Source organism: Aphis gossypii, chromosome 3 (genome assembly GCF_020184175.1).
Source record: "Aphis gossypii isolate Hap1 chromosome 3, ASM2018417v2, whole genome shotgun sequence".
NCBI lineage: Eukaryota > Metazoa > Arthropoda > Insecta > Hemiptera > Aphididae > Aphis > Aphis gossypii.
Window position 1 is genome coordinate 51,425,832 of NC_065532.1, and position 25,409 is coordinate 51,451,240.

The window sequence follows — 25,409 nt, forward strand, 5'->3', positions numbered from 1 at the left end:
TTGATACGATGTGGATATTATAGGTAATATACGTATGTTACTACGTTCATAGTACATTGTACATTGGCTCAATCGACAATCATTAATCAATATTTAATGGTTATTATCTAACTATATTAATTAATCATGGGTTTTACATTGTTCAGAGCATGATTTGTCTTCAATCATCATTTATTTTGAGCTTAGAAAAATATTAAAATAATAATAATACGATCAAAGGTTCTGTGGTTATAATATAGGAAGTGGAAGGGAGATTATAATTGTTTACCATCATTTATCAGTTATTATTTATCACACTGAAAAACGTTTTCTTCGAGCATTTGAGCTCGTTTATGAATTGTTAACTGTTTACTCAAACTGTTAATGTAAATAATATTTTATATAATTTCTATCATTCCAATAGCTTTATTGTGGTTAACGATTAAACATTTTATTTTGTTAAGGCATTACTGCATTTCCAAGCATTGAAAATTGTTGTATTTTCTTTTTTCTGCTGAGTCAAATTAAAAAATGAATAAAAGAAAAATAGAGGAAGAGGTTTTTCAACAGAATAAGTTTGAAAAGTTAAATAATATAGCTGATTCGGAAGACGACGACGATGACAGTGTTGATGAAAATAATTATGACGTGATGCAAGAGCAAGATATTGAAGGTAATTAAATCGTTATTTATGCATCAAATAAAATTTACATGAGTAGATAACAATATGTAACAATTTTGGCACACGTCGTACAATTGTTTACCAATTGCTTTATTAATCCATTTAGGTCAAGAAGAAGGAGTTGTCGGTCAAGATGGTGAGATACGAATCACACCTTTTAATATGCAAGAAGAACTTGAAGAAGGACACTTTGATAAAGAAGGAATGTATCACTGGAAAAAAGAAAAAGATGTACAAGACAATTGGCTAGAGAATATTGATTGGTGTAAAGTAAATATACCAACAGTTATAATAGTTTCACATTTGGTCATGTTATATTTTTTATAATTTGTATTATATGTTTAGATTAAAGATATGTCTAAAGAAAAGAAAAACACTGATGAAAATGAAGAGGATAATGTAGAATTTAATGTCATTGCTGCCTATAAAGAAATTTTAAGTATGATGGAACCCAAAGAGACCATTTCAAAATCATTAAGGCGTTTAGGTGGAAACAAACGACTTACAACTGCTGAAAGATGGAAATTGAAAAAAGCAGGGTTGAGTACTGATGAAGGTTCATCTTCAAAAGTTACTAGACTTACAGAACTAGCTAATCAAATTTTAACAGCTAATGGCAACATGGACGTTTATCAAGAAACTCATGAGCAGATTTCACAAATTGTAAGTAGAGTTCTTGAATTTATTTTTGCTTTTTACACATTAAATTATAATGTTTTTAATATTTTTATTAAATTTATAACAGTTAAATTTTTTTGTAAGTTATGTTATTTTGTCGTGTTTTTAATGTGTACATACATAATATGTTCAGCTTTTATTAAGCCATTTTTATAGGAATACACAAGTCTATAAAATTATTTGTTTACGGGATTTACAAAAGTATTTGGGAATTTGGTAAATTTTTATTTATAGTATGTGGCTTATAAGTAAAACTTAAATTAACTTCAAGTTTAATATAATTTAATATTTTTTTTTAATAATAGTTTAAAAACAACTATTGGACCTTCAATAGAATTTGTAGTTTTGAGTAAAATTAATTTTAAACTAAAGTATAATTTTTCTGAACAAAACTTCTTTACAAAATGACTCATTTTTAAACATTTTTTTTGAAAACATGTGTTTTTATATGCTGAAATCAGAATTTTGTGTAAACTAAGTTTTAATGTTATAGCTATTTGAAGTTTGTAATTTTATAGCCTAGGAACCTAGAGACCTCAGTAGGGGTTCACCTGCTTGTTCAAATGGTTTATGTAAAAAACCTCCCTTAATTTGTTGTATAAAACCACTTTATGTAGATTTGTAAGACTGTAAAAATGACAACTTTAAATAGTTATACCATTGAAAGTTTCAGTTAAATTTTGATTTCACTATAGTTTATAGCACACAAAAATAAAAAAAAATGATAAATGTCTACCTGTAAAGTAGCATTATATCAATTTTTAAGTTATTTTGGTGATGAAAACTAAAAAGCTAAAATAGTGAATTATAAATTTAGTCAATATTATTTGAAATGTGTTGGTTTATTTAATACTCGAAATTAAGCTCACTCAAATTTCAGATCATTAGTTATTAAGTTGCCAGTTATGCCACACATTTTATGATATAATTCTGTAATAGTTTACAAAACTATTGTAAAATATAGAAATTGGGAAAATAGTAAACTGCATACTATCTTATTAACTGATGTAGACTGTTATTAGAATTCAAAACTAATGAAAGTTATAGTTTTTTACCGGTATCAACAATTAATGAAAAAATTTTGAAACAATTTTCATTACTCATATCTTAAATAATATTATACAACAGTCAGTGTTTTAAATTTGATTAATTATTGATTATTTTTTTTTATATAATATTAGAAAATTGATATAATATATACATTATACATAATATATTAATACCTAATATTATATATTTATGTATATATTTTTTGCATAGATTTCAAAATCAGAAAAGAAAGGTCAACCTTCAACTTCTCTGGCATCAGATTTAGACATGTATGCAGAAGATTTTGATTTAAAAGAAAAAGAAAAATTAGAAAGCACAATTCAGAGTGGTAAAGTAGAACCAGAAGAATCAGAAGAGTTGTTAACGGGTAATTATATAAATATTTTTCAACCATCATTAAATAAATATTTTAATTAAACTTTTAAAATTTCGTTAGGAGAATCATTACAGTGGGAATACAAATTTTCATTAGAAAGTAATGAAGTATTTGGTCCATATAGTACTGAGCAAATGCAAAAATGGAAGGTAGAAGATAAATTTAAGGAACCCATTTGGGTTCGTAAATGTAATTCAAACAGTGATTTTCATTCATTTATACGGGTTGATTTTGAACTTTATTTATAATTATTTTTAGTGTATGTGTTTATTTAATTTACAAGAGTAATGTGTATAATTCAAATTGATTTTAAACCTGGAATTGTAATGGTTATAGATATATATCAGAAAAAAAGAAAAATGTTTCATTATTCATTTATTCTTGGTAACATTATCAATCTCTGGTTTAAAGTCATCTAATTTGTAAAACTAACTGTTCATTTTCAAGGATTTAAGTTTAGATCTAATTTAATGTACTTATTCACAATATCTATATAGTTATTTTAGTGTTTATTACATTTATTATGTTAAAATAGTTTACACTTTGTTGAATATTAAATTGGAAATTGTACAGTTAGTGAATTAAATACATACATGCAATATATTTTGATTATTTTATTTCTTTAGCATTTTATACAACATGATTGGTGGACTATGAAAACATGCCTACACTTTAGTTGCTGCTACATCTCTTAAACCAATAGATAAAATAATTTTAATTTTATTTAATAATTAATTATTAAGTAAATTTATAGGTCTATTTTATAACACTACAGAATTCTTTTTCTCTGGCTATTAACTTAAATTTTATTTTACATTATTGTCTGATAACTACTAAAAAATTTAGTTTAAGTAGTTTTATTATATATTATGTTAATAGAATATTTATAAATAGATTATATAACTAATTAGGTTTTGATATAGGTACTCTACTATTTTGGTAAAGAGAATTCTGTACATGATTTATCACTCAACATATAACTTAAATATTTTTAGGAAAAAATGTTGGATGCTTCACTTACAATGTTGATTATTTCTTAATGAATAGGTTGACTGAGATGGTAGACTTTTAAGTTCATGATTTGGTCATTAATGGTATAAGTTCTGTGTGATAAAAAGTTCTTTTCACAGTTTGTAACTTGGTGTTACTTTTTAAGTATTAGTGTCCATATCCATCTTGAGTTTATTATGGTTTTCTATTTTAGCATTTTTGCTATAACCATGACCAATAAATTATAAATTTTAAAGTTGCATCATGAACCCAAATTGATAATAATTTTTGGTAGAATGAATGTCATGAAATAATGTCATAAATAATAATTTATTTTTAAATTATAGTTTTGCCATTAAAAAAAAAATTCTAATTATTTTATTTAGTCGCTTAAAAGTTAAAATTGTGTTGAGTATTATTATTCTGCCTTATTAATGAATACTGCAATAAGACAGAGATGTATCAAAATAGCCTATCCGTAACGCCGTGTGATCATTATTTGCAGGTATTTTGATTATTGAAAAGTGTATTATATACTTATATTATGATGTATAAAATACATAATTATTACTGAAAAATACTTACACATGAAAAATTTCCACTTAAACTTAATTTATTTTCGGAAATTTTTTGTTTATACGTTTCAATTTATTTGTCTATGCTGAATCTACGTTGTAGATGTAATTTTAATTATTTAATTAAATAACACATTAATAACTTTAATCACTTATTGCTGCTTTTATTAAAAGATAAATACAAGAAAGCAAACAAACGAACAAATTATAATTTTGAAATCAAAAAATAAATCAACTATTTTAATAATGATATAAAATTGATGCAATTTAATCTACTTCAGTTATACATACGTACATAATATAATAACTGTTTATATTTTTACTTATACATAGTAGATAAAAAATAGAATAACATATTCGATAAAAATAAAATACAATATTGAGCATTTTGGTATTTAGTGTAAAAACAACATAGTGTATAATATAAATTTAAAATTTAATAAATAAAATAATAAACATTTTTTCCCAAATAATTATAGTGAAATTCATAGTTGCATGTCGAAATAATGAAATTAAATAAAAAAAATCTTGTTAAATTTTTAAACAAAATTGGATGCACATTTTAAATACATGCTATTAAAATCAAATTTTATACCTAGCAAATAACATACGAAAGTAAGTATCAAGTTTTAAATTGTTATTTATAGTAGGCAGATAATAATATATTGTGCATCATTTTAAGTACAAGAGTATATCCAATTTTGTTTTAGCGTATATTATATCAACATAATATCACTTAGGTATACATAATACATAACACCTATTATATTACTGTTTTATACGATTCGTATTCGGTATAGGTTCTTAAAATAGTCTTTAAACAAATGTCAATTAAGTGTAGTATCGTAAATTTGTATAAATAGAATATTGTATGGAAATTTGATTTTAAAGAAGTTTAATATCATATTATTGTAAACTATACATTTAAGAAACATGTACATCAGCTTTATTGTATAGGTACAGCTGGATATCACAAATAATCGTTTCGTCACAAACATATAGCAGCTGTAGTCTATATTCTGTGCTGGTTCCTACTCGTACGCATATCATGTACGGTGCTAAACAGTTGATCGCTATATATTAAAATTACATAGAAATGGATGTCGTAGTAAAATATTATCATATAATAATATTGTACTGTTTCGTTGATAAATGATTTATATAATATATATTATGTGTATCATTAGATTACAATCGAATAAAAACAAGCTTGGTAAGTGTGTGAATGGTTTTCTAAATATCTAATGGAAATTTAAAATTTTAGAATTATACCAACAGCGTCAAAAAAACAGATAGCAGTACATCGATTAATAGCACATATATAATACAGGTAGGTACCTACTTATAAGCGTATTGTACATATATTATAACTTATTATATTATATAAAATTCAAACTACTATAACGACAATTATTAAACACATACATTATAATACATATAACCTACAATTGTAAATCATAATCGGTATAATATAATAACGATACACATTGCGTAATCAATTAAACAAAATAATAATAATACTGTATAATATTATGCGTGGTTGTCATTCAACAAGCATAGCATTGCACTAATCCCACTTCATCGCAGTTCATGCACTTTAGGGCGATCATTTCGGTGGTAAAGTGATTTCTGTGCACGGATTTCTTGCTACCGTTACACATTGGACAGGGCAGCAGCCTGTAGCCTCCGCAGACTTGGCACGTCGTACATGCATCCGGACTCTGAAATCATTGGATGAAATTATATTATAACGCTGTCGAAAATCGATTTATTTATAACATGTAAGTACATTTTGATATTATATAAACTCTTGAAAATTCTAAGGACCAAGTTCAGTTATAATACTAGGGACGCGTCATTTGTAGTCGAGATATTTTTTCGAAATAAATTATTGATAATAATATATGATATTTCAGCGGGAAAGAATTATAATTTTTTATTTCTGGGGAAGGGAAGAAGGAAATTAGTTTTTAAGGGGTCTGGATAATAGTTATAAAAAAAATATCAGCATTGGACTCTTTGTCGGCTCATTTATTTTCCCTCTACGATTTTTATTGCCAACTTTTTGCTGTACATGTAAATATTAATTCCCAACCCTTTAAATGTCATACTATATAATTTTGGATTGTTTAAGACGTTAACACTTTTAAAGAGAGGCAGGAAAATGGCTTGACCATTAATTTTTGCTATATATTTTTAAAATATCCACTTGAGATTATTAAATTTATTTTAAAATTCACTAATCGGTGTTATTTTTAAAAATTACATTATAGAGGGATGGAGGAGAAATGTCTGTGCGGAGCATATTTAAGTGAAACTTGTTAAGTTAAGCTCCACCTAGACCGGTGGCGAAAATTTCAATACTGGATTTTTGAGCAAGTATTAATAATATTTTATATATTATATTATGTTCTATCTGCCATTAGGTTAGCAAAGCTCACGTCTAGTGTATATCGATTTTTCGGATACAACAATAATTTATAAGCCGCACGCGCTATAATGGGGGACCGGTACTTGTCGTGTAACACACGTCTGCGTCACAGTTGTAGGTCGACGTGTCGTTTGTTCCGACGAATCACATCCACACACACACAAATACGCACATTGTACACAAACGCACTCTTTGCTTATTGAATTCGAGCCAAAGTCGTCGCACGTTAATGGTCCAAACGATCGCCTACGATTTTTTCCACTCGTTTTCATCGTCACTTTCTTCCATTCAGCAATACATTAATAATCATACGCGTGATTTATGACATTATAATCCCACGCGTTTAATTGTTATGAATTGTATTGTAATTATATAGTATTTTATTCCGCGAGGATGTTGCGATTTGAAATGCATAGATCATAGATATAATATTACTTCATACACCGCTATTTCCTATCATAGAAGGAACTTGGTAAATATAAACATGGAGTGAGCGTAGAAATAAAATATAAAAACGAATTAATAATAATATAATAAATTATGTAGCGTTAATATTATAAATATAAAAAAGGCATATTATGTCGTGTTTTAACTATGGCAAAGTGCGATAAAGAACAAGATCCCCGTACTTTTTCGTAAATACTATCTTTATCGCACGGAATAAATTATTATTGATAGATTAGAATTTATAGCAATAGTTGTATTTTAGTTATGGTTCTAAAATATAATATAATATAAAAAATACGTTGTTATCTCTTCGCGTAATATCAAAATTTATTTTATAATTGTTTTAAATTTTTTATTTCGGTCGCGTCGGGAAAAAGGAATTAGGAAAAAAGATTTTGGTTCTTAGGACTTTCAATCAAAACACCATTCGGGAATTTCAATTTGAGAAAAACGGCGAGTACCATTTCTAATGTCGGGAGTGGCAAAATTGTTGTTTCGCTCTCTCTAATAGTCTAATAATATCAGTGTTGAAATTTTAAAATAATATGTATATAAAACGTATGTTCACTTCTTTTACTTAGAATTTTGAAACTTCGAGTACTCGCATGTTGTCTTTGATATTTTTTATTTACGTTCTAACGGATTTGGCTATAGTTTATTTTATTGTCCCATGTCTATTGATAGCGCCGAAAAATATTAATACCCGGTTTTACGCTTTTTGATTGCTGAACAATGATATTTTTATTTTTTCTCGTAAACTGAGACATATAAAACGTTTTGTCAACAGATGAAAAATAATTTCATTGTTTTAAATTGTTAGGTGGGAACGTTTTTTGATTCTAAAATAAACAAGTACCTTAAATCTTATTTATAACATTGTCCTTGCAATAATAGTAACATGGTATACATTACGTGTGATGGACTGTGTTATTAATTGTTATTAGTCATAAATAAATAGAAGATTTGTATGCGACACTCCTGGAAAATTAATTTATTCTTATTTTTTATAATATATTATAACATAATATATTAAATTATGTACATTATTGTTGCAACGACTATTACGTTAATACCTATCTACACGCGTGTTAATATTGTTATTGCATTATAATGGTGGACGACAATATTTAAATACTTATTCCATTGTACATAATATACACCTATAACAATGGTAGATACTGGAAAATTAATATTTATAACGGGGTAGTAGAAGTATATTACAATTTACGTGATTTTTAAGAATAAAATGTAAATATAATAGTATAAGGTCGTTGTCCTTTAGAAAAATAAGGTATCATATACTTATAAAATGTATTATTCGTCGCATAAACATTATAAAGCTTTTTGTATAATGGATGGGCAAATTTTCTTTTTTTTTATAATTATTTATAATTTATATTAGTTACCATAATGTTGTGTATTGTTATTACTACGTTATTATGTTGTACACTGAATTAGTACATAAAATTTTGTTCATAATGGATTAGAAAGTGTGGTATAGATTTTACCGAGAAAAAAAATGTTTAGATTAAATTATTTATGAAAATTGGATCTGTCGATCAAAATGTTATTGTAAAATAAGAACAATATAATATAACCATTTAAAATAATAATGTTTCCGAAAAAATATTCCGATAAAATTAATATTATTAAAATAACAAAATAAACAAAACTGATGTATATCAACATTTATTAGAGATTAGCATCTATACCGTGGATTCAAATTGCTGACATGAGATTTAAAAAAATAAAATATTCATAATGCGCATTAGATATTAAAAAAAAAAAAGAAATATGGCCACATTCCTACATACGACTATAGTAAGAACTAAGAGTGATCTTAATCGATACACTATATTGTTACTCTATATATTAATGTATTTACCTGTATTAGACATTAGCGTATAATTTTATAGTAATTATTAATTTCAATATAAATAGATTTATATTAATGTGAATAATTATAAATTTTATTGATTTAGAAAGATGCTGGTGCCTGGTTCACGATTTTAAACTACAAATGATTCAAAAGCGTGATTCAATCATAATAAACGGTACATCCATCATTTTGAACCGTATTTGTTCGATGGTTCCTTTTTGTTGTGTTATATATTAGATAACATCGTGACTTGGGTTGTGAAAAGTGAAAACATTAAGCATTGAACAAATTTGAAATATTTACATAATCCACACGTAAATTCGAGTACATTTATATACATACATAATATATTTTATTGTTTGTTATAGCCGGCGGCAGTATGATGGAACAACAATGGCATGGGTAATAGATAGGTGGAGATGCAATGAAGTGAGAAGTGAGAGAAAGAGAGAGACCTCTGTCAGAGAGAATCTTTTCATATTAAAAAAACTATCGAGTATATAGTAGTCCGGAATAGGAAAGTTGGATTTTGTAGTGTATATGTGTTTGTGTGTGTGTATGTTTGATGGCATCGGACAACAGGATATTCTTGTCTGCACCGGAAGGAACGTTCCGAATATGAAAACGGATTAATGAAACATAAATCTTTTGGCTTTACCTTAAATGGTTTTAAAATCGATCGGAGTTCCCCAGATTCGTTCAGTCTGTCTACGGCTGCTGCATCCTGAGAACAAAATCAAACGTCGTTTAATCTTTAATCATTATCATGAACCAATGGCTATGATTATTGTAAACGGCTAATATGAAATATTTTTTTTAATCGTTAGTTTGAAAAAGACATCGACGATCATTAAATTCAAATGTCGTAAACTTTTAACAACATCGTTAGATTGTTATTTGTTTAACGGTATCGTACATACATTTATGTTATGATTGTAGTGATTGTACGCTATAATAGTATGCTATTAAACAATTACAAGTATTGCGTACGTCCCATCTATACGAGTACATATATAATATAGAAGTGAATAATTTTCGAAACATGAATTTACTTTGCATTTTGTAGTTTGAGAAATGTTTGTATGATTTTTTTTTTTTTTAAGGTACCTACACAAAGTCACTAAAAGATAATAAAAGAAACTAAAGCGTTTTTCCACAAAGTTTAAACTACAATAACATTAAAACACGCTTAAGTTGCAGTATCTCAGACGAAAGTTCGTCGTACAATGTTGGTTTATCTTGCAACAGAACATGAAATTCAATTAAAAATCTCATACAATCATGATGTGGACTGTGAGTTATTAGTTCCTAGTTATTGTTATGAAAATATTGTGGGTTTAAATCCCAATGCGTGAAATTAAATTTCGGAGCTTAGTGATCTCGTTTTAAATTTTAAACAAAACATAATTTCAAGGAAAACAAGTGTATAAAGGTTATAATATTAATAAAATTATACAGCAAATAATAATATTATACTCGTAACCGCTTGCGTTGTGTTAATGTGAATTTGTTCAATTAAATGCGAAAATTAGATTATGTAAAGACAATGTTGTCAATGTTTAATTTTAATCTATAAATTATAATAACCTAATCTTGAGCCGGTGTAGTGTGCAAGGTTTTCAGTTTAAAAATCTCCGCACACTGTGCGTACACTATGTAAATTGTTAGTACATAAATAATTAAATTAATATTTGTTAAAATTAATAATTTTAAAAACAGAAACTGACTCCGATGAGATTCCCTTCGACAAACAGCTGCGGCACTGAAATCGTGTCGCCGCCCAGACGTTCTCGGATCTCCTTCTGCACTTCTCGGCTCATGAAGACGTCTCTTTCCACGTACTTGACAAGATGAGTCCTCAGTATTTGCCTGACTTGAAGGCACCGCTGGTACGTGTCCCTGACTATGCCCATAGTGGTCGTGTATAAAACCACTTTACCGGCTTCTTTTTCCTGCCATGTCTGAAACAGCAAAATCGGATCGAATATTATTGGCACCGTGAGTACAAAATAACATATTTTTATTTTTATTCACATAAATAGTATGTACGGCGATGATACAAATTATAGGCTGTGGGCTGATACTAGTTATTTGTACATTATTATATTATTATGTGTGCCTACGGATCGGTACACGAACTTCGTTCATTTAATATCAGCTGTATAGTAATTTATTGTGTTTTGTTTTTCGGTGAAAGTATTATAATATCCCGATACAAGAATAATACCACTTAAAACGTTTAATATTATTAATTTTTTTTCTCTATATGACTTAAATCGCGCGCGGACTGTTTATTCGGTTGTCTTAAAAGACACGACGTCGACTGCTGGAACCCGCGTTCGGTATTCAGGTCAAGGAATGTGCGAAAGGTGAAGGTTCCGGCATGTGCATGAGCTTAACCGTTTACCGTATTTATATTATATGTTTGTCGGATTGGGTTCATTTCGGAGAGGTTAAATTACCAAAAGCGAGGTAAAAACGCAGGTGTAAATATTGCCGTGTTCGTAAACTAAATATATATTTATTATATATTGAATATGACTCGGTGCCACGGTTTTGTAACCTCCGGACAGCCGGCGGTAAATGCGCAGTCGAAATTAAACGCTATCGATTCGACAATTTAAATATCTAAGTTCAGAAAATATTAATAGAAACGTGTTCGTGTCGAAAAAATCAACCGTAAATCACGGTGAAAAGTTGAACACGATTGCCCTATTGATTCCTTTGAAATCTAAATACTCGAGCTCTCATTATCTAATTTAAATGTTAGAATTATAATGCGGAGTACGACACGTCTTGTTTTGTGCCGGGTGTTGCTACTGTTGTGTAAGTGAAAATATAATAAACTATGCGTGTATTTATAATCGGAAAATAAAAAAATAAAAAATATTCGTATTACGCTAAAGACTATGGTAGATGATCATAAATATACATTTATCACATTAACATGAAGTACGAATCGGTATAAAAAGTATACATACACAAATTCAAAAGCTTTGACGTTACATTACCTAAATACAAATAATATTATACATAATATTATATTGTTACGGTATAATGTTTATATAGCTGGAATTCCATAGTACATTATGTATTCCAGTTTTGTTATGCGTGCCGACTATATTTTTATTAATTATAATAATCACAAGAATGATATACCTAGCTACACATATTATTATTTATATTAGAATGTGCGTGTGTACGTGCGTTTACGGTATACAATATATAATATTATGCATATCGAATAGGCTCACATTATAATATTATTAACTTTATAAAATATGTATATAATATGCATGATACATTGATGACCGATCGACCTCCACAAGGAGATTCGAGCGAGTGGGCATGTGTTAGACGACGACAACGAGTTTAAAAAGAAAGATGAGATAAAATTGTAGCGGGGAGAATCGACCGACAAGGACGTAGATTGAATGACCCGTTTTGCAATTAAAATATACTCACTAGTGTGTATGTGTGTACCTATGTATATAATGATGATAATAATAATAATAATAATAATAATAATAATATAATAGCGACAACATCGACGGCGGTCTGGATAAAATGGAAGGCGATTTGCGCCCGGAGGCTGTACCCGATGTATAATATGTGTGCGAGAGGAGACCGCTCCTTTATATATATATATGCCTACATATGTGTGTGTTTCCTTCTTATTATTTTTTTCACGTTGGGTATCATTGACCCGATCGCGAGAGCAGATATAGGTATACGCGAAGATTTCTGTTCGCACACGAGCGCGCGCGATCTTTCGTTTTGTAACATCGTTTTGCATTCCTCGCGACCGATCGAACATAACAATAATAGTAATAATAATAATATTTATTACAATAATAGGTACACGCTTATCTTTCGTTTTCTCTCTCTTTCTCACAATTCATAAACATCATATAAATTATTGTAAATCATTATTAATGTATTATTTGTTCAATGCACAGCTATATTATGATCCGTCGAATATAAATAATTCATGATGACGAATAAAATGGTTTAGAGAGTATTTGCTATTATTATGTTAAATAGCTATATATATTTTTCATTTCAAAACATATTAATATTCATTAAATTGTAAATAAGGGCTCCAAAAACATATTATAACACCTAACTGAAAAAAGTGAAAGAAATTGTGAAGAACCCCGCTGGTTAAGCATTTTGAAGAGTTAAACAATTACATTTCGATGACTAAGTACGTGTTTGTGATCATCGATTTTACTAGATTAACGAAGAGATGGATAGAGCTGAGGAATATCATTGATATCAATTTAAAGAGTGAGTGAATCTTTTTTTCTAAAAGTTAATGTATTAAATTTAAAATTAGAACGATTAGATTAATATTAACATTTTTAAATCACCATAGCTCCCGTATTTTCCGAATTTTTTACCAAACTTTTAGTACAAACTTTTTATTCTTAGTACATAAAACCATATGACTTAAAATTTATTTATCTGAATTTTGATTTTTGTATTACAACATTTTATAGTTGAGTTATAATCTATAGTAGTACATATGGGTTTTCAATTAGTTAATAATAGGATGTGGAACATACAGATTATTCCATAAGTAATATAGATAGTTAATACTGAAAATCTTAAGGATTTGAAAAGATTCGAGTTTGTTAAGAATTCCAAAATATCATAAATCATAAAAAAAAAGAATGATTCACTCGGGCAGTATAAAGATATATTATAGCTAGCGGTGTTCGACATTCGATTCCGGCGAATTTCCAATAGCCGCGGGCATTTAAAACTGTCTGTGAACAATAATGGCTATAACATATTATTTATAAAATCATGCACGCGTAATGCTATACACCGTATTAATTGTTGTCGAATTGTATGATAAATTATTATATTATTATTTTATAATATCATATTGTGTCGAAAAGTTAGGTCGCCGGGCGCGTTTCTCGCGGCGGAGAAAAAAAAACACACACAACACGCTGAGCTCCGCAGCAGTCTTTTATACTTGCGCACCTTTATATAGTTCTCATATGACGTATTATAATTATTTGTAAATTGTAATAATACAATATATACGGTACAATGGACGGTTTAAAAACAAGTCGGCGTTCATTCGGTTTTGGAAAAGTTAAGCGGTTTTTATTCTTTCTTCTCGTTGGTTTTTTATTTCGTTTTAATAGTCGCATAAGTACGCACATACGCTATAGCTTTTTGTAATGTACCTATAGTACTATTATGGGCGGGGCGTATATCGCGTAATTCATTTGGAAATTTTTTTCTTTTATTTCTACCTTCTGTGTGTGTTCGCATTCATATACTTGCACAATGTTTGAATAATGCGCGATAAATATGCCATATAGTTTTGTTTCGTACGCAATGCGAAAACTTAAAAATAAGTCTAAACACTTGGAATATTTACTTTAAATTGTTGATTCGTTAAGACCGGAGAGCGTTTAATAATATCGTACACTTTCAATACATAATATTCCAACATATATATATATATATATGCGTATTGTAGACTTGTAAATGGTTTATCAAACGAGATAAATGTCATAACATTTTGTTGTTTTACTACGTCATAATTCGCAATGATAAATTATTATGAATTATTAGCACATGACATTACTGTGGATCACGTTTCCACTCGGGAGGTTCAATAAAAAATAAATATTTAGGACAAATAAATTGTGCTAGGTTTTTTTTTTTACAATCGAATGTTAAATAAAACAATATCGTAATCCACCAATATGTAACTCCTTGAGCTAAATAAAAAAATGTGCATTTTAATTAATAATTACATCATTTCTGAGACGAATTTCTTTTCGGTGGCATAAAAAAACTCATCCATTTCACTAGTTCCGCCGATACGTATTCGGCATAATTCACCACGAGTTTGAAAAAAAAACCCATTCGTTTCAATATAATAATGTATCGTGATACGTGTGAAGTAATTTATTTTTTTTATCGTTTCACGACATTGTAAAATTAGTTTTTCTAATTATTATATATGGACAGTCGTCTGTGTCTTTTTACAGGAAGAAAACTTCACAGATTTGTCTTTTTTAATTGTAAAAATTTCTCACGCAGTGAATTGTAAACAAATTTCTCTACTATCCAATTCAATTAGGTTACAAATGATGTGAATCGAAATTTTATGTATTATTTTAAGTTTTTTAAACAATTTAAATACGAATCTGAGTTACCTAAGTGTGTTACACAATTAAATTATATTTTTTATTCTTTTTTTATTCATAATTATGTAGATGTGTAATTTTTACCTATATTACATAAAATACATACAATATTCAGAACACATCACATAAATGATTATGTACTCAAACATACATATTTATTATTATAAAATAATGTGATGTAATATCCATTAGGAAATTAATTTTCTTTCAAACTATATTTAATATTAAGTCTGTGTAAGCAAATGTTTTGTATTATAATATACTTAGTTACTTAAATCACAACTAAAATATACATTTTCACTAGTTTTATACACTACATAACCTATCTGATACTAACCCATTTTTACTCGACACATTCCATAGAATATATCTATAGGGTTATATTATGTACTAAAAAACTATGAAATATTATATAATTTAAAAATGAATAATCAATAACCATAATAGCTACTTTAAAATTTTATAAACATTTATATTAGGACCTTTTAGATAATGCATAATTTAAAAAAATTTTGGATTTTTTTTTTTTTTTTGCTACATTATTGTTTTTTTTTCAACTATTAATATTGATAAAAATGTTTATGTTAGGTCAAAAACCTTGAAAATTGCATTCAAGGTTGATTTTAGAAGTTTTTCTTTTTAGAATTAAAAAAAAGTTGACGTGAGATCTTATTAATTTTTTTATGACCGTTTGAACTTAACATTTTGACGACATAGGACATTCAACTAAGTACCTATAGGTATAGTATAATAATGATTTATCCTAAAACGATTTTTGTTATTTTTTTGTGATTCGTAGAATATTAAATCACATGTAATAGTGACCTAGGTTACAGGTTACCTATATAGCAAAGATAATTTCCTGTTTTTTTTTTCTTTAGGGTTCAGACGTCGATTTTTTGGCTGTCACGGTTACATGTCTCTGAATGCAAATGTACAACGTATTCGTGTAAGTATTATACTCGTTTTATTATTATTTCATATTTCCTAGTATATTATATATACAATACATATACACCATATCGTTTTAACGTTTGACAACTCAATGACAGTGTATGTTTGCTTACTCTGGTTTAGTTCGCGAAAACAAAACAATAAAAAGGCGTAAAATCCATATGGGAACACAAAGTAGTCCGCCTAACAATAATATGTATGTAGGTCTACAAGAATGGTAACCCTGTACTTTGAGGTGATAGGCTATAATTCCTCGTTTACACACAAAATATATTGTAAAACTTCGGTTCCAAAGAATAGTGATATGCTATTGTTCGTTATTTTAATTACATACCTACGTGTCGATTATAACAGCAGTTGTAGTATACAAGAGCAAATTTGGAACGATACATACGCACACGTTTATATTTATATATATATATATCGCGTAATTATACAATTTAGGCATACTCATATCGAAAATATAACGGAAACGTGAATAAATTATAATGTTGTGTTATGTTATAAGTGAGCAGTGCGAAAAATGTATTAATATATGGAGCACGCGGACCAGTCGCGCTTGGAATGAAATATAGGTAGATATCGACGATACTATATAATATATATTACGACTAATAAATGTACACACGCGGTGTACTAATCACGCGATTGTTAGTATATTGTGTTTAACGGTAAAATAAAAATGTCTTTAGATTCTTATGTAAAGACCTATTTACGATGATCAAAAACGTGTCTCGTGAAATGTCATGGAATTCAAACCGAGGTGAAGTGTAGGTAAAATTTGATTTTAAAGTCAATAATTCTTAACTATCCTAAACTAATAGACTGTTTGGAATGCAGTCGTTGAAATAAATAATATACCCAAACGTTTTTATATAAAAAAAATACATATATTTTGAGAACGAGGTGAATATAATTATACTATAATTCATGTTTAATATGTAAAATTCAGCTAATATTATAATTTTTACGATTGTTAAGAATAACGTTAATATTGTCAGTAATACCTATTTTTTTTTTTTTTATCAAACCAATAGTAACATTATAATAATATTTATTACTTATATTATAGTTTAGGAAGATTGCGGTTTCCGGATGTGTTAAATGTTTGCCTCATTAAAAGTTAAATAGCAGAACGAGTTATAATACGATGATTCACGAATAAAACAATTTTCAAACGATTAAGATAAATATTATATTAGAAAAGTATTTTCATGAAATAAAAAAAATTGTGTGAAGAATCGAACAAAAGGTAAAATTTCAAGTAAATTATATTAATAATTTGTAAAAATAAAATAAATTCAATAACAGTTAATAGGTACATAATTGAGTCATGTGCAATTACATGATCATTTATAACACATTAATGATTTTTATTGTTAAAAATCTATAAAGTGGTATATTATTATTATTAGCTAAAATAACTAAGATATATGTCCCGATAAATATTATTTTGCACATTAAGTACGATAGAGTCACGATAAATTAAAATTGCTTCATGTTGACAAAATGATTTAGACAATTTTCTTTTTGAAGACTCTCGTACCAATTCTTGAGTAAATATTTTTACTCGTGTTTGAACTTTAGAGATCGTATTCTTAAATATATGACGCAACCACTGAGCACTGAATGAGTTATAACCTTATAAAAGGTAATCGAATAAAAAGATATCAACGTTTTTGAATCGATTTGAATATTTTTAATAATATAATAAAAAACACACTGAACGATTTTGTACACACAGTATACAATTTTATAGTATTATAAAACGATCTCTTTTCATTTCGATTTTTCTTCTTCATACACGCGCTATAAATTATAACACCGCGTTATCGCGACCAATATTCGCGTTTGTGTATTCATTTTAACTTCTTTTCCGCATAGCAGTTAGGTCAAATGTTTATTACGGATATATTTATACGAATAATGAGTACTCGTGTATCTTCCGCGCGAGCGTAAAAGAATTCTCATCTTGTCAAAATGTTATAAATTCTGAATACCATTATTAGTCCAATCAGGTATCTAATTGGAAAGTTAATAATATCGGTCGGTCTGTAATATAATCAGTTCCATGGCTGTGCGCGTATCTATCTGTTCACAGGCGACCAGTCGGTATTATACGACGTGCGACGTATACATATTATAAGCTATAACGTTATGCACATATTTTACGATGTTCGAGTAATTCGTATGTTAATTTTCCAACTCGACTGTATAATATACTTATTATGTGTATATGTCACACTGTGTCGGATATAATAATAATACGGTCTATGTAGAATAAGTCGATTGATGCCAAAGCAGAATGCATGTAAACGATAACCATCGAGCCCGCGTCATCGGAAGTAAAAGAAATAACGACGACAAAATGCAGTTTAAGACTTTTTAAACGGACACATACATTTACGTATGTATCGTTATTACATTATAGGTAAATGTGACGTGATCGGATCTGTCGAATTAAACGACATGGTAAATCGTACGTTTTTCTTAGAAATTTTTAATGAAAATTTCTGTCTATCATTACGCACACGTAATATATTATAATCAATAATTCATCATGCAACAATGAATAGACATATTTTTCGCAAAAACACTGAAGTCACGCCTACAGTCAAATTACGTAATGTATAATGTTTATTTTTTCTTCTCAAAAAAAAAAAATTATACATAAATATACTAAAATAATTTAGGTATATTAGTTGTGTTGCAGTTGAGGACGCAAACATTCTTTTGGAACAAAACGAATTGCATAGTACGTACAATGTTCATAATATATAAATTATATATACCTATTACCTATACCTATAGTCTTATGTTTCATTAAATCGGTACACAAAATTATATTTCATATCGCAACAAGCATGATACGTGCTCGTAAACGACCAATAATTATAAAATAATAATTAGCGTATCGAATATTAACGTTTCGATACGAATTAATTTACGCCCAATTGCAGGACAATTTCGATAGTAGTTAGGCTATATTATTATTATATATTGGGTCGACGGGTCATCGGCCCACGAGTGAAAGCTTACTCATAGAGTTTTGATAGGCTCGTAAAGAGCCACACACTTAAACACACACACACGTATAATTTATCTATAAATACTCGCGCATTATTCACTCACAAACATGCGTATAAATATGATAATATACATATGTATATGCAGACGAGCGAACACCACCAACAATATTTATATTAATCTCTCACGTTCCGAATCGACTCGGAGATGTAATATATATCGCGTATCGTGTACGAGTATTGAAAAAATATAATCACCGAGACTTCGACGTGTGTGTGTGTGCTGTACAGGTATTGTGTAGTCGACTAGGCGGCTTGTTTGCACGAGAAGGACGAGAAGTGAGCACGGCACTTGACGAGCGAGTATGATTATAATATGGACTTTCGCATAAAGAGTCTGAAGGTATTCGCGCACGCTGTATTCCGCAATCGTTATTATTTGCCATAGGTATTCGGGTTATACTCTAGCTCGTCATAATATCGTTTTGTTCCCAAAACGATAATTTTTTTTTTCACTTTTTCATCGACTTGCTGCTATCGTGGTAGGTGCCGTGTTTTGCGTTCTATTATACCCATACGACATTGTTAAAATAATATAAGTAACAATAAACACATAATACGATATGTTGTGTACACACAAAGGTATATTGTGTTATACATATATTATATAAAAACATTGAAATATATATAGGAGGCACACATATTGTACGCGAAATCACTTATGGATTGATCGTGGTCGTGATAAAATAATTTATTGTACTTACATCTATTATTATGTATAGTACTTATTTATGTTTTATACATTATAGGTACACAGGATTGTTGACTTGGAAATACTTGGAAACCACGGTCTATGTAGTGTGTAGTGGCGGTCGACTAAAAGTGACTCGGGAATCAACAGTAATGGTTATTATACTTAATCATCAACATTTTAATGGCAAGTTCTACCAAAATCATATTTATTTTAAACTTTAAGTGTATTATAATATGCTTTGTATATGATTATTTGACTTTTGCACAGGTGAGGTGTAATGATTTAGCCATAAAAATCATAATCTAATGCTGATATACGCCCATATTCGTAGTTCACTGCAGCAACATGTGTCATGCACGTTATAAGATGTATTTAATATGGTAATATAGTTAAGTGGTAAATATAGTAAGTGTAGTTGTTGGACCATTAAAATACTGGAATACTGGTTTGTTTGCAGAATATTAAACATTTAGATTGGAAACGTCAACGTACGAAATAATATATTGATTTGTATGTATATAGGTGTGTGATATTGAAACGATAACTCGGAATATAAAGATATCTTGGACGCATTTGGAATTAAAAGTGATTTTTTTTTTTTCATTTTTACACCTAACGAAATTGAAAACTTTCATAGGTACGTCGTTTAAAAACACGTTGCACTAGATCCATATTATTTTCGCGTGTCTTGTTTAATTATTGTTATCATTAGAGCATATATTATACTGGAAAAGCGACGAGAAATTTAGTCGTCCGTACTTTGTTCTATACTCGTAAAACAATATAATTATTTGTCGTAACTATATATGGATGTGTACGGGTTTACGATCTATAATTTAAATAATAACATAATATACTGTTTTAAAATAATTGTGTGTTATCATTTATCGACTATATAGATGTTTGTTTCTACAACCGCACTAGAGTGTTGCCGTTTTACTACTTTTGACCACATCTTTTCGAAAACTACGTCGTATATATACAGTACAGCATGCAGTCTAGAGGTATATCTAAACATCACGTATCGATTTCGAAAAAATTATTACTGTCGATTGGCCATCATGTACACACACACATCACACAGGTAACGGTTATTTTACTTTTCTCCATGAAAATTAATGATTTCCGTTTTTCCAACCATCGCCGTCGGCGATTTCCACACCGCCGAAATGAATAAAATATTAAACGAAAATATATAGTGAACAGTTGCGAAACTTTCGGACATATTGCTCCGTGTCCCATTGTTACGATTTTTCGCTAACGCCGCCCAAAGGTGTATATACTCGACATTATGCAGGTACCTATATATATATTATACCGACATGTATATTTATCATTATGCAACCCTTCGAGTGCGCGAATTATCACGGTCGGAGATATTGTTACGTTATATTCTCGATTGATCGACGTGCAGCGTTCCGTTCGGCGCGCCAAATAGATTACAAGTCTAGCACGCGTGTACACAGAGACAACACTATATATATATTATATTATATACATGAATGAAAATAATAATAATAATAACTCATAAATATAATATAATATAATGTATACACATTATGTGCTGCACACACACACACACACGAATTATATGCTATATTATGCGGTAGACACTGTACAGACTCGTATTGTATTCGGGCGCGGGCGTGTGCGTGTTCACGTCATACACGAAATAAAAAAAAAATCAAAGATCAAAACAAAAAATAATAATAATAATCATGATAAATAATCGGCGGAAACGATGATAGGGTTTTCACGAATTTTCATTATGATATATATGACCGGTGATGAATGCAGCGACGATAATGTCATAGTGCAGTACACGTAGTTAGGTATTGTTAATTATTATTATATTATTATATTTGTGTCTCGTGCTGTTTGAAGGCGCGACAGACGCATCGTGTAGTAGGACACACGCAGTCCTCCTGCAGGCGGAACAAACGGAGCACACGACGAAACCGTGTCACATACCTACCTACTAATCCAATGACTAAAATGTAAAAAATATGAACACACGCGCTGACGGTATACGTTTTCTGGAACCGTGACACCGTTGGAATTGGACCGCCTGTATTTTTATGATTTATGATAAGTACTTTGCCGAGACGCATGAAATTATATTTTTTACTCTCACTTTGGCACGTCATAGGTGGTATATAATATAATACTTAGTAGCACTTAGTAGTACTTTTATTTCCCAATCGCAAACACTGTAAAGTGTAATGACGTGATATCGATGTGTGTACTGCAGACCCGAAAACATATCGATTGTGGGTCTTCCACTAGGAGGATAATTTTTTTCTGATGATTTTCTGGTGTGAGTTCTTCCGTGACGTAGTGGACGTTAAACAAATATATACCTAGTAAAGTATGCAAGGCTCGAATTCTTCAAAGAAAACTCCGGTCTGCACCCGACCATACCATCACGTGGGCGAGGTTGAGATGAGATTTTTATTTTTTAAATAAATAATTTTCGTTCGTTAAAAAAAGTATTCGTTTAGCCGGAATACAATAGAAACAATTTCAGTCTTACAGAATAGCACGTGTAAAAAGTCTACGCTGTAAGCAAGAGTATTTCGTTATTTATATTTTGTTTTGTTTTAAAAAGTAATTCCTATAATTAATCTACAGAAAAAAAGGGGTTACAAAAAATTTACAATCTACGTTGTAAAGGAAATAACCTATTAATTGGTCATACCTTTTTGGACATTCATTTTTTGTTAAATAATACATATATTATTTATAAATATCTATTTTTTAAAAAATATATTAATTAGTCGGAAGGCTGTATGTCACATACCTAATGTTATACGTAAAGATTTTTTTATTTATAATAAAATTATACATTAACATTTAGACAAAATTAGTTTACTAAAATCCAGAAGGTGAAATTTATATTTATGAGCATAAATTAGTGATATGGCTTTTAAATTACTACACCCAGTGCTCATAACATAAAATAGCTTAGCGGATTAAAGTATTTAGTACAACGATAGTCTATACGTAAATTATTGTGAAAAAAAAAATACATTCGCCAAATGGGAATATATGAGTCTATTGTGCTAATTGAGAAATTGACCTATACTCTCACAAAGTTATTAAGTTATAAACGTGTATTTATTTTTTATTATACCTTATCGTTTACTTTAAGCGATATAATAAGGACATTTTTGTAATAACAAATTATATTTGCTAATGATTATATGAAAAAATGTGGTAAATATATTTACCTAACAACATAACCTATATAATTAGTAATTATACCTGTATAACAATACAAGGTGATTGTTTTAATGATTAACAATCACTTTTTTAAAAAGCATTAACGTTTTTGGAAGTATATTTTATATTTTTACATAATATAAAATAACAAAGTTCCTATAGGTATAAAACAACAGTTTTGAAAAAGGAATTGTTTAGGGATAGGTGTTTTAATTGTTCATGAGAGGCGTAGAGTAGCATAAAGCATTAAAGGTTCTCTAAAAAATGTTGGTCCACTACTCCATTAATCAAATTTACAATTACTTATAAAGTTGTAACCGATCAACTAATCTTTTGAAATTCTATTTTTATAGGCACATTGAAATTGTAAAAAAAATAATCTGGTTTAAAATGTGAAATAAAAGATGTAAGCAAAAACTTAAAAAATTACAACGATAAAAAGACATTTTATTTAATAAAAACTTCAATTACGTGAAGAAAAATAAAAAAATCATTAATATTTACGTAAAAACGAGTTTTAAAATAATCTTGTATAATAATTATAAAATTATATAAATATTATAAACCCTATAATGTTCGATTATAACTCCTCTGAATATTCAATATAGCACGGGTATATTATGCGAGATATTACGAGACTGATGGATTTGAAAAATTTGTACAATGAATTGAAAATAATAATTCGTGTACGATACCGCAAGTTACGCTCAATGACTTTTTAATTAAACGATCGATAGTGAAAAAAAATCATTAAAAAACCGATTATTATTTTATAATATGTTTTTATATTTTTCCGATTAACTGATAATATACTACTTATATAATACAAAAGGTACTATCGAAAATTTTTTCAAAACGAATAAATAAATATATAAATAATTAGCAAAATTTAATCGATTCATCCAACGAATCATAATATTTTGTTATGTAAATTTAAATAATTGTTTTTTTCTTTTATTTGTCTAGTATCGAACTGTTATTATTGTTTTCTATCAAAATAATTGATATTTTATTTACATAATTGAGTGTTTCGCAGACACGTGCATATAATTATTGTGTATTACAATACCTATTACATATACCTACTTTAAAATATGAATAATATTATATATATTATAAGAACTGTAATTATGTAATAACGTTTCGAAAAAAAGTCGATTGGTATAGATAAGATTACTACATGACTACAATATTGCTCATTAATCATATTATTAAGTTGCCAACCATTTCAGATGATACGTAGTTTGAACACTGTGTACCTATATGATGTCTATCCCGACGGTGTGAAATTCAACATATTTTTATCCATTTCTTAATAATTATATTGGTATAAACTCGATTTGAAAAAAAAAACCTTTAATGGGATGGGTTTTTTCTCTGGCAATATAGCTGTCATTATTCTTGTTCAAACGAACGAACGTCGGGTTCGACATGCATATATTATTATTAGTGTCGTAAAACTGCTTATCTTCTCGTATTTGTTATGCAACAGAACAAAAATGTTCCAAAACTATTCCACGAGGATTTTGCAATGCCACCGGGCGGCTGCAGATGAAACGAAATCCCGATGGAGTGTGTGTCACATTCTCACATAAGTAGTTAATGATATTATTTATTGATTTCTACCGAATGAGAACAGCTATGTCACGTAATAAAGCTGATGATGTGTTTTTATGAAAAGACACATTTTTCGTGTGTCGTGTGTAGGTATCAAATAGTTATTATAATATTATATCTAGGTCATTGTTTTGGGCGAACAAATTGGTCGGGTGTGTCTTTGTAACGAAATCGTCAGTCGTATCGTTCTAACGAAATATATTTTAAGTTTCAATCATTGAATGCTGTCTATTTCATCAGAAGATGGTTTTCATTTTACTAACAACGTAAAAAATAATTCTGTTTATTGAGAGAAACTCATGATGTGAGAGTTTATTGTTTTCAATTGTTTAAAAAATATTTAACTAATTTAATAATTGCACACGAGTAATAAAAATATAAATTATTTCTATTGTAGGTAAAAACTGATTTTTTTCTGTAGCATGAAGAAATGCGTTTGATCAGAAGAAGAATATTCGTACCACGCCTAAGCTATTGATAAACGGGTGGAGGTATTTCCGACTAAAACTACACTAGCCGTCAACGCGACGTACGTAGTCAACCATCGTCTGGGCCTATAAAATTATACTC

The 25,409-nt window shown here is 28.8% G+C and overlaps 2 protein-coding genes and 2 long non-coding RNA genes across 5 annotated transcripts in view; 3 read left to right on the top strand and 1 right to left on the bottom strand.

Moving 5' to 3' along the window:
* The first annotated feature begins 217 nt into the window (after positions 1-217).
* Positions 218-3,368, top strand: LOC114122451 (CD2 antigen cytoplasmic tail-binding protein 2 homolog). 2 transcript variants are annotated; one of them, XM_027985114.2, is made up of 6 exons: positions 218-365; positions 444-652; positions 768-931; positions 1,007-1,324; positions 2,600-2,756; positions 2,826-3,368. In XM_027985114.2, exons 2-6 carry the CDS (start codon positions 511-513, stop codon positions 3,011-3,013), a joined length of 969 nt encoding a protein of 322 aa, XP_027840915.2. In that variant the 5' UTR covers positions 218-365; positions 444-510; the 3' UTR covers positions 3,014-3,368. The 2 variants fall into 2 exon arrangements, with proteins under 2 accessions (XP_027840915.2, XP_050059060.1); XM_050203103.1 differs by having other exon boundaries at positions 218-652.
* A 1,200-nt stretch (positions 3,369-4,568) lies between these two features.
* LOC114122440 (glutaredoxin domain-containing cysteine-rich protein CG12206-like) overlaps positions 4,569-25,409 on the bottom strand; it is a 30,066-nt gene continuing 9,225 nt past the window's right edge. Inside the window, exons 3-5 of the mRNA XM_050205095.1 lie at positions 10,815-11,048; positions 9,746-9,811; positions 4,569-6,051 (exon numbers count right to left, since the gene is read on the bottom strand). Coding sequence (XP_050061052.1) covers positions 5,878-6,051; positions 9,746-9,811; positions 10,815-11,048 — 474 coding nt within the window. The 3' untranslated portion in view covers positions 4,569-5,877. The remainder of the gene's footprint in view (positions 6,052-9,745; positions 9,812-10,814; positions 11,049-25,409) is intronic.
* LOC126551519 (uncharacterized) lies at positions 5,967-9,983 on the top strand. The gene is made up of 3 exons (XR_007605449.1): positions 5,967-6,111; positions 6,604-6,709; positions 9,191-9,983. It is a non-coding gene; the product is annotated as an uncharacterized LOC126551519 (long non-coding RNA).
* LOC114122444 (uncharacterized) lies at positions 10,944-25,300 on the top strand. The gene is made up of 8 exons (XR_007605450.1): positions 10,944-11,085; positions 16,148-16,215; positions 17,293-17,472; positions 18,652-18,843; positions 18,914-18,975; positions 20,056-20,380; positions 20,458-21,084; positions 25,237-25,300. It is a non-coding gene; the product is annotated as an uncharacterized LOC114122444 (long non-coding RNA).

Bases quoted from the DNA above. Each gene is read 5' to 3' on its own strand.
- LOC114122451 (XM_050203103.1), top strand. From the start codon at position 511: ATGAATAAAAGAAAAATAGAGGAAGAGGTTTTTCAACAGAATAAGTTT. The intron at 653-767 runs GTAATTAAATCG...TAATCCATTTAG, and splicing joins GCAAGAGCAAGATATTGAAG to GTCAAGAAGAAGGAGTTGTC. The intron at 2,757-2,825 runs GTAATTATATAA...AAATTTCGTTAG, and splicing joins ATCAGAAGAGTTGTTAACGG to GAGAATCATTACAGTGGGAA.